General features: G+C 39.7%; 1 protein-coding gene across 1 annotated transcript in view; it reads right to left on the reverse strand.

Annotated features, from left to right (window-relative positions):
• Positions 1–2,430: 2,430 nt before the first annotated feature.
• The window catches only part of LOC149271957 (low-density lipoprotein receptor-related protein 11-like), a 116,612-nt gene continuing 106,961 nt past the window's right edge, over positions 2,431–12,081 (reverse strand). The window contains exons 6-8 of the mRNA XM_089506949.1: positions 11,370–11,479; positions 5,961–6,012; positions 2,431–2,585 (exon numbers count right to left, since the gene is read on the reverse strand). Coding sequence (XP_089363075.1) covers positions 2,431–2,585; positions 5,961–6,012; positions 11,370–11,479 — 317 coding nt within the window. The remainder of the gene's footprint in view (positions 2,586–5,960; positions 6,013–11,369; positions 11,480–12,081) is intronic.

Here is a 12,081-nt window from a genome sequence, read left to right on the forward strand (position 1 = left end):
TGAATCCTGGTGTGTCCTCTATGAGACAAGATTACGTTTACTGGACACTTATGTAAATATAATTTTAGAAAAAAAAGAGGAGAAAAGCAGTAACTACCGAAAAGATGACATACTAATTTGCTAATTTAAAAGGAAGTTTAATGTCCCTTATAGCCACAGTAAAGATAAAAGCATATTAAAGTTCTTTGAGACCTTTTATATGTATTCTTTAGAAAAACTGGTGAAACATATTGAGCTTACCTGAGGTAGAAGCTCCGGCCCTCATCCCCTGTGGTTTCATGCCATGTGGATTAGTTGCTAAAAACAGCCAGTCAGTGGCAGGAAAGTCTCCCCCTTGAAATCAAAGGGAGCCATTTCCGTGCATTCTTACAGTGATATGATTTGACTCCTTCCTGTGGTGTTAATTATGTTCACTGGGTGAGTACTGGATTTAAATATACGTTTGCAAGGAGATGTGTTTGGCAAAACACACCTCCTGCACGGGAAATAGCTAGGGTGTGGAAAGGGATCAGGGGAGGGCTGGCAGCCTAAGGCCTGGGGGGTAAGTCAAGTCAAGTGCCCCATTCTGCCACCGACTCAGCCCACCATACATGCCCATCTTTTCCTGATTTTCTAAAGCGTATTGATGTAATAAAACAAGACAAATATGATTCAAATGTGGTTTAACATAATTACATTTAATAGCAACAAAGGATGGTAAAAAAACAAAGCAAAACCTAACGTCCCCTTGATGCTCAGCCATTAAAAGTCCCCCGTGATACTGGCTGAGAATTATGGGAAGTATAGTACACAGCAGCAGGGAAATTGTAAAGGCTAATATGAGTACCCTACTAGGATCATACCTTAAAGTGGGCCCATGCACTCTCAAATATTAATTCACTGGAAGGGCTAAATGGGGACAGGGCTGACACTGGGGAGCTGAATGGGGGCAGCAATGACATGGGGGGGCTGATTGGGGACAGAGGTGACACTGGGAGGGGCTGATTGGGGACAGGTGACACTGGGGAGCTGAACTTGTGTGTCTATATAAAGTGTTTATGTATAAAGTATGTGTCTATACAAATATATCTATATATAAATAAATAAAATCAATAAAAAAAAAACTTTATGCAGTTTGTCCCCCTCTACAGACACACTTACACACACACCTAGGTACACAGCCAGACACACTTACACACAGACACACACTTACATGCAGACAACCTTACAAAAAGAGAGAGAACCTCACACATATAGATTTATTTTTATTTATAGAATAAAAAAAACATTGTTTGTCCTCCTCCACAGACACACTTACACTGATGCACTTACACAGAGAGACAAATCAACACACACACTTGCAGACACGCAGAGGCAATCTTACACACAGGCACACAGATTTTTTATTTTTTTTAATACAAAAATGCATTTTGCTGTTTGTCCCTCACCACTTACACACAGACTTAAACACGTGCGCATACACACAGCACCCACACAACCTTACAGATTTTTTTAACTCAAGAATAACAAAAACATTGTTTTGTCCCACTCCACAGACGGACTTACACACAATCTTACACATACAGACACAGATTTCTTTTTTTGTTTACAGAATTTAAAAAAAAAATTGGACCCCCTTCACGGACACATTTACATACACGCAGATTTTTTTTTTTACGAATAAAAAAAATACATTCATTTACTGACCTTCTACTACTTCCACTTTGGGGCTTTTTCATCTTGTCCTCTGGTAGCTGCAGACTGCAGTTTTCTATGTAAACAGAATGTCAGTGACATGACATCTGGTGCTCCAGCAGTTTGAGTGTGAGGGGTGGAACTTTAACCCCTCACGCTGCTCTCATTACTAGGCAACCGACGCCAGCCCTGCGGCCCAGCTTACCATAGTAAATTTTTTTGTAAAAAAAAGCGCGGGCTGGCAGCATCAGCGCGCAGCAGCCGTTTAGTTTGGATTTCGTGTCGCCTGGGGGGCAATTTCCCCCTGGCCCACCCTGCCCCTGAAAGGGATAAATTCTGCAGAATCCTTTCATGTAGGTACATCACAGAAATGTAAGGAAATTATATGAATTAATGTGCATATGATGACATGAGTGCCCCTTTTTAAGTAAGGAAATCATTTGACATCTACTGCTCATTTTAGATAGTAAAGTTTTGCTTCTGACAAATGTGTGGCCGTAGAAAATTGCCATTTCAAGCTTACAGACAGAATTAGTTACTCAAAAAGCAGGATATGTTGAAGATGTAGGCTCAGCCTGTGAATTTCCTTACAAAACAAATCAAAGCAGAAGACACATTTTTCATGTGAAGGTATAGATATGTTTTCTTTTAATTATTACAGTTTCCATTAACTGAAGTTATGAAGAATATTTTAACTTTTAAAGAGACACATTTGCAAGGCAAAATTAATTGGAGAACATGGCTACCTTGCTATAACTAAAGATACATGCCATTAATGAGATAGTCAGACTCCTCCAGAGTTAAAGGATGGGATTTCTTGAGCTTCTGTCTCACCAGCTGAAGACGACACACCACCATCAACATCAATAAGGCTGTTACTGCTAAGCCAAGGGCAAGTGGCAATACTGCTCCTAAAACAGAGAATAGCAAGAGGTTTGTGTACATTCAGTATAAACCACACATTTTGCCAATTAATTTACCTTTTTTTAATTTATTTTTTAAACTTTTTTAAATTTTACTAATCACATTGTGATTAGAAAGCTGGGCTCCTTAGACTGGCATGGTTGAATCCACATAGACCCTCTTGAGAACATGCTTATTTTTTAAAGAGCGCCGCCATCTTGCAAGAGGCAAAATCTCTCACACTGGCGCTTGTGACCACTCTCCATAGTGATCACAGCGGGCCCTGGGGTGGGTTTTCGGTGTAAGTGAATGCCTCGATGTCGAGACATTTCAGCCACACCATTGAAGCTTTGGAGTCGATCCTGAGTTCTTTTAAATTAGGTGTGTGCAGCCAGACAGTGTATGGCGGACGTTGATGACACACGGGGCCCCTACTGCCACTCTCGATGTTGCTGAACGCAACTCTTTTAAATGTCCATTTCTGTGTACGGTCCAGGGCAGACAGCATGGCATGTTGTGCCACCACCACTGTGAATACAAGTAAATAAATAGTAATGTTCCTCTGCATGAAATTAGCAGAATTAACGAGGGCAATATACTCATGTAGCAATCATAAATCCCCCTGTTGTTTAAACTAAATTCTAGGCCAACATAAGCATTTTCACCAAAGTGCTCTTCACTGAATACTCAAATTAATACATTTTTCTAGAACATTTATTTAACTTAAGTTCTCTTGAACAACCTATACGACCCCCAGTCTGCTATATTTAACTGCAAAGACTCAATACAGCTGTGTCTGTAATTACCTGACTGTGGAGCAGGGTGGGCACCTCCAATATGTTTTGAGTTGATAAAATTACTTTCTTTACCTACAAAAAAAGCAATGCACAATAAAAAACGCTGGAATGTTGTAAAATGCACTGCAGAACAGTACCTATATACAGGATTGTACACAGGAAATAAAGATGCATTGTATACTAGGGCTGCAACTAACGATTATTTTAATAATCGATTAGTTGGCCGATTATTTTTTCGATTAATCGGATAAAAAAATGCAATTTTTTTAAATTTAAAATAATGTAATAAAAAATGTACAATTTACACTTTCATCTCTTTATCACAATGGCCTCTCTCTATTCACCTTCTTATTTTACTGACATAATAATAAAAGCTACAAGAACCCAAACACGGTGTTTCTCAAACTAGGTTTTAATACAAAGTTATTAGTAAATATTAATTCATATGTTAACTATTTTTCATATTTAATAAAAACTATGAGGAAAAAAAGCCTTATTTAAATTTTTTTTATTTACCAAACTGCCCCCGGTTATGCACATCAGACCCCCAGCTTGCCACTCTGCCCCCATATATGCCTTATACCTCTTATATGCCAGATTCCACTGTGCCCCTGATATGCCTTATACTCCTTATATGCCAGTGATATGCAACTGAGCCCCCTGATATACCTTTTACCCCCAGATGTTTTATGACCCCCTGATATGCCTAATATCGATATGCCTTATACCCCCTATATTCCCTGAAATTCATAATACCCCCCATACACCACTATAACTCACCCATACACCACTCTGGCTCCTCCCCCTCCCATACACCACTCTGGCTCCTCCCCCTCCCACACACCACTCTGCCGCCTCCCCCTCCCATACACCACTCTGCCGCCTCCCCCTCCCATACACCACTCTGCCGCCTCCCCCTCCCATACACCACTCTGCCGCCTCCCCCTCCCATACACTACTCTGCCTCCTCCCCCTCCCATACTCCACTCTGCCTCCTCCCCCTCCCATACTCCACTCTGCCTCCTCCCCCTCCCATACTCCTCCCCCTCCCATACATCACTTTGCCTCCTCCCCTCCCATATACCACTTTGCCTCCTCCCCTCTCCCATACACCACTCTGGCTCCTCCCCTCTCCCATACAACTCTGGCCCCTCCCCCTCCCATACTCCACTCTGCCTCCTCCCCCTCCCATACTCCACTCTGCCTCCTGTCAGCAACGGATCTATACTAGACAAGGACTTTCACTGCAGCTTCATAGAAGCCACAGTGTAAGTGAAGTGCAGTAACGGACACTCACAGGCTGACAGAAAATCATCCTCTCTGGGGGGGAGGAGCCACAGTAGTGTATGGGAGGGTGGCTCCCATACACCCTTCTGACTCCTCCCCCCTCCCATACACCGCTCTGCCTCTCTACCCGGCTCCGTTACTGACAGTAACGGAGGCTGTATGTGCGATGCAGACCCCCACCAGCTGACAGGATGATTCTCTGTCAGCCTGTGAGTGTCTGCATCGCACAGACAGCTTCCGTTACTGCACTTCACTTACACTGTGGCTTCTATGAAGCTGCAGTGAAAGTCCTTGTCAGTAACGGAGCCGGGAGAGAGGCAGAGTGACGTATGGGAGGGGGAGGAGTCTGAGGGGTGTATGGGAGGGGAGAGAGAGACGGAAGTGAGAGACCGGCCGACAGTGAGGGGAATCCAGGTCTCCTGCAGCGTTGCGGGGGATCTGGATTCTGGTGTTATAATCCGATCTCAGTTTGAGATCGGATTATTATAAGGAGAGGAGTTTTTCAGAGCATTTGCTCTGGAAAAAAACCCCTCTTTTTATAATCGATAAAAATCGATTCGATTAATCGATGATGAAATTCGTTGCCAACGATTTTCATAATCGATTATTATCGATTTTATCGATTAGTTGTTTCAGCCCTATTGTATACATAAAAATATTTTGGAATAACAATACTATAGTAAATAATGTAAAACTGTCAATCCATATGGACATGTAGTAATCTCCTTAATAGACCCACTGTGGAAGCTTCAAATACAGACTTCTCACAAACAATGAAAACCAAACACGATCTTGGAGGAAAAGTCACATTAAAAAATAAAACAGCTTTATTGTTTTTTTACATGTACTTTTAATGTTTGCCATTTTATTTGGTTGAAAATGTTTTTATTATTTAAATACACTCCCCATAGAATACCATTAGTCATTCCCAATATTCCATATACCAATACCCATACCTGGGTACCCGGAGCCTTCCCTTGCAGGACTGTAGACTGACGTCAGCGGGCTGTCCCGCTGATGTCGGGGGCAGTCCTGCTGACATTGGTGGGCGGTCCTGCTGACGTTAATGGGCGTTTCCGCTTCCCATACACGCCCCGCTCCCATGACCCGGAGGATTTGGGTCTTGACCTGGGGAACCGGAGAAGCAGTGCTCACCTGGCAATCTCCGGGTCTTTCCCAGGTATGCCAATACTTTATAGAATATAGCACTGATTTTAAAAATGAATGATTAATAAAATGTAAATGTCTCATTTAAAATGTCTTTCCCACATAGCAAAAGGGGAAGCTGCTCAATTCTACCTGAGTGTATTTCAATGCCCTGGCTGAACCTCATGTGGGGTTTGATCAAAGGCTGCAGGGAAAGTTAGATAAAACCGAAGAGAAGAAATTCCTGTTGCCTCAAGTGGTTTATAGACACTTCCTGTCTGGCGTGTAAGTTGAAGGTACTTTCTACAGCACTGTGTGGGTCAGAGGAAGATAAAAACACTGCTTAATTTGTGGGATGCCCTTTTGTGTGTTCAATTGCATGTGTGTGAAGGCAGTATGCCTTGTGTCAGAGGGCAGAATATTTGCCTTAACCCCTTAATGACAACTGTTTCTTACTCGTAGTACATTTTGGGACAATGGCTCTTTTAACATTTTTCAGTGTTGCTGTTTAGCTGTGATTTTCTTCTTTCTCATTTCGTGCTCCCACACATATTATATATTGGGTTTTTTCAGGACAAACAGGGCTTTCTTTAGATACCATTATTTACCATTATCATATCATCTAATTTACCATAAAAAATGATAAAATATGGTGATTTTTTTTTGTTAAAAAATGACTTTTTCTCACTTTACGGTAGTACATTTTTTTTGTATTTTTTTCACACACGTTGTACTTCAGGTATGAATTTACCGCTCCTGGTATATGTCCGTGTCAAACACCCCAATATGTGTTCAGTAACATCTCCTGAGCGCAGTGATACCCCACATGCATGGGTTTGTTGGGTTATTTGGGAGGTAAAAGGCCACCTCTCTCAAAAGCTTGTCCTTAAAATAGAATGTTAGTCCAATAAAAAGTTATATTGCAATACTCAACATTTTATTATTTATAAATACACCATGTACAATTAAATATAGTCATACAGTTTAACCATAGTATACTATAGTATGACCATCATGTCTATCTCCATCAAAGAAAGAAACCATTTTTCCCAAAAATGCTCACATGGAAAGAGTTAAAATACTACCACTGGAAATATGTTGGGATGTCTGTTTTTCAAAAATATATGGCTTGATGGGGTAAATTGGGGAAAAATGTTTTTGAAATACCAAAACGCTACTTGTACTTATTGCCAAAAAAAACCCATAAACACATTGGGTAGTTCTAAATTCAGGACAAATAGTATTAGTTATTTAGTAGTTTTTTTTGATTAGCTTTTGTAGATGAGTAAAAGATGTGTCCAATAAAAGTGAGAAAAAGTGCCTTTTTTCATTTTTTTCACCATACTTTACTGTTATTATAGGAAATTAGATTATCATCTAATATATCACCATTAACAAATGGTATCTGAACAAAGCCCTTTTTTGTTCTGAAAAAACCCATATATATATATATAATGTGTGTGGGTACAATAAATGGGAGAGAACAAAATTACACAAGCACCACAAAAGCCTTGGTCACGAAGAGTACAAAAAAAAAAACAACCTGGTCTTTAACCCCTTAGCGTCCACTGATGGGCCACCCAAAAACGGTCACGTGACGAACAATGATGTGCCTGGATCTACAATCAGTTTCTTCGCTTAAACGGTGTTGCTGTAATGCCTTAACGTCAAGGCATTTAGCAACACCGTGATCGCCATCAGGGGCCATGTCTGTATGGTGGTATATGCCCTCTATAATGAGGCATTCAGCAACACTGAACACTCACCCCATGATGCTCTGTGACCTCTCCGGAGAGAGGTCGCAACCACCACTGCAAGTGATTTTGCCACTTGCAAGATGACGGCGCGTCCGTAAAAAATAAAAGTCGGGAAAGTTCGATAGAGGGTCTCTAGACCCTCTTGAGAACCCTGGCTCCACTTGCGGGTTAAATACAGGTACTGCATTCAACCATGCAAGTCAATGGAGCCCAGCTTTCTAATCACTATGTGATTAGTAAAATATTTAAAAAATAATTTTAAAAAAAGCTTAGAAAATGGTAACATTTAAAAATAATTATGCCATCCAACAAAATTTTTAAAAAAGTCCAGAAGGAATAATATAAATACATTTTAAAAGAAAGTTTATTATTATGAGCAAGTGCCAACAGTAGCACTGTATCTTCCCAAAAATCTTGACATGGAAAGAGTTAAAATAAAAGCATTTCAAATACCGAAGGGGTGTGTAATTTAAAAACAAAAATGAACGGTTTGATGGGGGTAAATTGGAGTGGCTGGACTCAAAGATAGGGCATTAGGCACAGACTGACTGAAATAGGGGGGAAAAAAGGGCACTTCCCAAATGTGGCCTGTTTGCCCCCAAACACCAGACAAACCCATGCATGGGTGGTATTACTGTATTCGAGAGATGTTGCTGAACACATATTGGGGTGTTGTTTGATAGTGACGCATACCTGGAGCTATAAATTTATACCTGAAGTACAATTTGTGTGAAAAAAATAAAAATTCTACCACAAACTTTGGCAAAGGCTGGTGGTAGAATCTCATGCATGCAAAGGGTTAAAATACTAGCATTTGAAATACCTAGGGGTGTCTAGTTTTCAAAAATATATGATTTGATGGGGTGAATTGAATTAGACGGTTTCAAAGACGGCCCTATTAGGACATGGGGCAGTAGGACCAGATGTAAAAGTTCCAAGTTAAAAAATGCGCACTTCCTAAATGTGGCGTTTTACCTCCCAAACAACCCGACAAACCCATGCATGGGGGTATCACTGTACTCGGGAGATGTTGCTTAACACATATTGGGGTGTTGTTTAATAGTGACGTATACCTGAAGTACAATTTGTGTGAAAAAAAATTCATTTTGGCCAGCTTCAAAGATACCCAAAATAGCACATGGGGCGGCATGCCAGCTTTGGGAAAAAAATGGTTTTGAAATAACAAAACGCTACTTATTGCCCAATAACTTGCAAAAAAACATTGGGTATTTCTAAACTCAGGACAAATAGTAGAATCTATTTAGCAGTTTTTTTCATTACCTTTTTTGGATGAGTAAAAGATTTTTCAAATAAAAGTGAGAAAAAGATTTTTCATCTTTTTTTTTTATATATAGGAAATTAGATAATATGATCAATAAAATGTATCTGAAGAAAGCTCTTCTTGTCCTGAACAAAACAATATATAACTTGTGTAGGTACACTAGATGAGTGAGGAGAAAATCTAAACACGAGCACCGCAAAAGTGTTAAAACAGCCTTGGTCCCAAAGGGTACAAAAATGAAAAAAAAAACAGCCTGGTCCTTAAGTGGTTAATGTATATTGAGTGTACTCATATTCATTTTTTTATTTTATTTGAATATTTAGCTTGTGTCCTTTATTTTTACAATTCCATATATTTGTTGCATTTTGTCTTTAATTGATTTCATTAATTTATGTGGTGCTTATTTTCGTTATATAATTTATACATTCCCTGGTGGCTTGGTCCTTTACTTATCTGCATAACTTTTTTGCCACTTTAATATACCTATTGTTCAACAAGACTGCGTTGCCGTGGGTTATTGATTTACTCTGTTAATTTGTTGCAAGGTGCACTGCTCAGACTGTTTTGAAGATTATATCCTAGTCCCTTCATTGCTTTTCCTCTTTCAGATTTTGCTTCTCCTGTGATTCAATCTGTCTTAAATATGAATCACTATGTCTGGAATTTAAACGTTTGTGTTTGGAACTGTTCCATATTATATAGTAATTGGAAAACACACATGCTTTTTAGCTGTCAGTGAACTACAATTGCCATCATGCTTCACCAAACACTTTATACTGCCAATGGACACGATAATTACACTTTCTGCATACTAAGCATTTACCTGAAATTACTTTATTATTGTTAGTTAATTCCTGAGAAAATGTCTGACTCTTTTCTGTATCTGAGGATGGTAAATGCTTTTCTTCAGTGCTCTTGATAAACTCTTCAGGCAAACTGGTCCCTGCTTCATGATAGTTTTCTCTGTCCGAAACATGGATCACACTCTTCCGACCAGAACTAACTAAATTAAATACAAAGTCCAGGTCAATTCCCTCCTGATAGTTAGTATACACTAGGATGAACTTAAAATTACCAGAATAGTATAACAATCAGGCATACACATTTAAACATGCACAGGATAGGCACAAAGCTATCCTGAATCTAAGACAAGATAAAGGACTGATTTTACATCAGGTGGAATGGGTCTTATCTGCTGTCAAATTCTATGTTTCTATGTTAAATTCCCCCCCCCCAAACTGGTATGATTCCTATGTGACAATTGCTTCTGTTTTCATAAGTACAACATGTAGCTAAAAATTAGACATTTGTTAATCCACACATTGTTCCAAAAGGGCCTCTGACATTACTAAAATTAGTAAATTAGTGACATTGCTTATTATGAGAAAGGCATATACATGTAGTTTCCTTTTTAGTCCCCCCCCCCAATACATTTGGGTACACCAGCCTACTCTCCATGATGTCAACTTCAGGACCTGGATTTAAGACCAGCCAAATGCCCAGTCAATAAAATGGCCCAGAAAATCCAACAGGTTCAGTTATTATTATGCACTTTGGTCTAACATATGTTCAACAACATGTGCAAATAGTTCATAAGAATCCAGGGACAGTGAAAATGCTGCAAAAATCAGTTTGCCTTCACCTCTTTGAAAGAAACTCTAAGTATTCCCCAGAGTTCCCCGGACCGGTGCGGTGAATTCTCTCTGACAGTCGGGGAAGGTCTGCGCGATGGACGCAGACAACCCCCGCTGCTAGCCACACCTCCTTCCAGCTGCAGCGTAAGTTGACAGGGGACTCAGAAGCTCCGGTAAGTTTGGGGGGGGGGCATAAGGCATTTCTGTGCTCTGTGAAATGCCTTTTAACCCCCTTAATGCCGCTCTGCCTCCAGAAATGCCTTTTTAACTCTCTATACGCCACTCTGCCTCCTGAAATGCCTTAAACCTCCCTATATGCCACTCTACCCCATAATATGCCTTTTAACCCTCTAAATGCCAGAGTGGCATATAGGGGTATAAGGCATTTCTGGAGGCAGAGTGGCACATAGGGGGTCAAAAGGCATATCATGGGGCACAGTGGCCTATAGGGTTAAAAGGCATATGATGGGGCACAGTGGCATTTAGAGGGTTAAAAGGCATATCATGGGGCACAGTGGCATATAGGGGGTATAAGGCATGTCTGGGGCAGATGTGCATAACTGGGGGGGGGGCAGGTTGGAAAATAGAAGGAAATAAAACCAAAATATTTTTCTCAATCATAGCTTTTATTAAAAAAAATAGTTTATATGAATTAACATTTACTGGTAAAACTTTTTTCCTATAGGGTCGTCTTATATTCAGGCTTTTTCTTTTTTCCTAAATTAATATTCAGATTTGGGGGGTCGTCTTATAATCAGGGTCGTCTCGTAATCGAGCAAATACGGTACTTCAAATATTGACTACCATGGCATAGCTGTTAATACCATCAGAGCATCAAAAAAAGGTATGAATGTTTAGAATATAAAATGACTCAGTTTTTGAAGAAGGCTTCATCAGAACCATCAGGACATTGCACTACTTTGTCACAAGCCAGAGTGATATCAATACAGCAGCCATCATCACAGATAAACTGATAGCGAGTACAAGCTCCAGTGCAAGCTGCAGGGACAGGAATAGTGATGTGTACAGGAACAGAAGAAAATCCAGTAGCAAATATGTTGCCACAGCAACCACTACATCATTAGAGTGACAAAAAGATGGCCTTGACTGAGGCATGATGTCACAATACAGTGATACATCACTTGTATGTGTAAGTGGATCAGCGACTACATGAAGTAAGGTCACAATGAAAAGGCACAATGAACAACCACATCCATTAATACAGTTAATCAACAAAGGAACCTTAGTTAATATACCTATTGTTCAACAAGACTGTGTTGCCATGGGTTATTGATTTACTGAACAACCACATGCATCAATACAGTTAAACAATAAAGGCACCTTAGTAGGGAATTTAGTTATGGTAGATAGGGCAGGGGTTAGGTTTAGGGTGATGTAGGGGTTAATAAAATAGAAAACTTTAAATAAATGAAAATTATATAGGAATATAAAGTGGATTACCAATCAGGGAAGAGTAAAAAAATGTTGTCATTCTTTTCCCATTTATACTAGCTATGTATAATTGATATACCTGTAAAACTGTAAATACATTTATTATATAATTATTTATTTTTTTTATTTATGAAAAAAAGTCAATATGG

This window comes from Sceloporus occidentalis, unplaced genomic scaffold (genome assembly GCF_023333645.1).
Source record: "Sceloporus occidentalis isolate IW3139 unplaced genomic scaffold, rSceOcc1.0.p SCAF_441, whole genome shotgun sequence".
NCBI classification, from domain to species: Eukaryota; Metazoa; Chordata; class Lepidosauria; order Squamata; family Phrynosomatidae; genus Sceloporus; species Sceloporus occidentalis.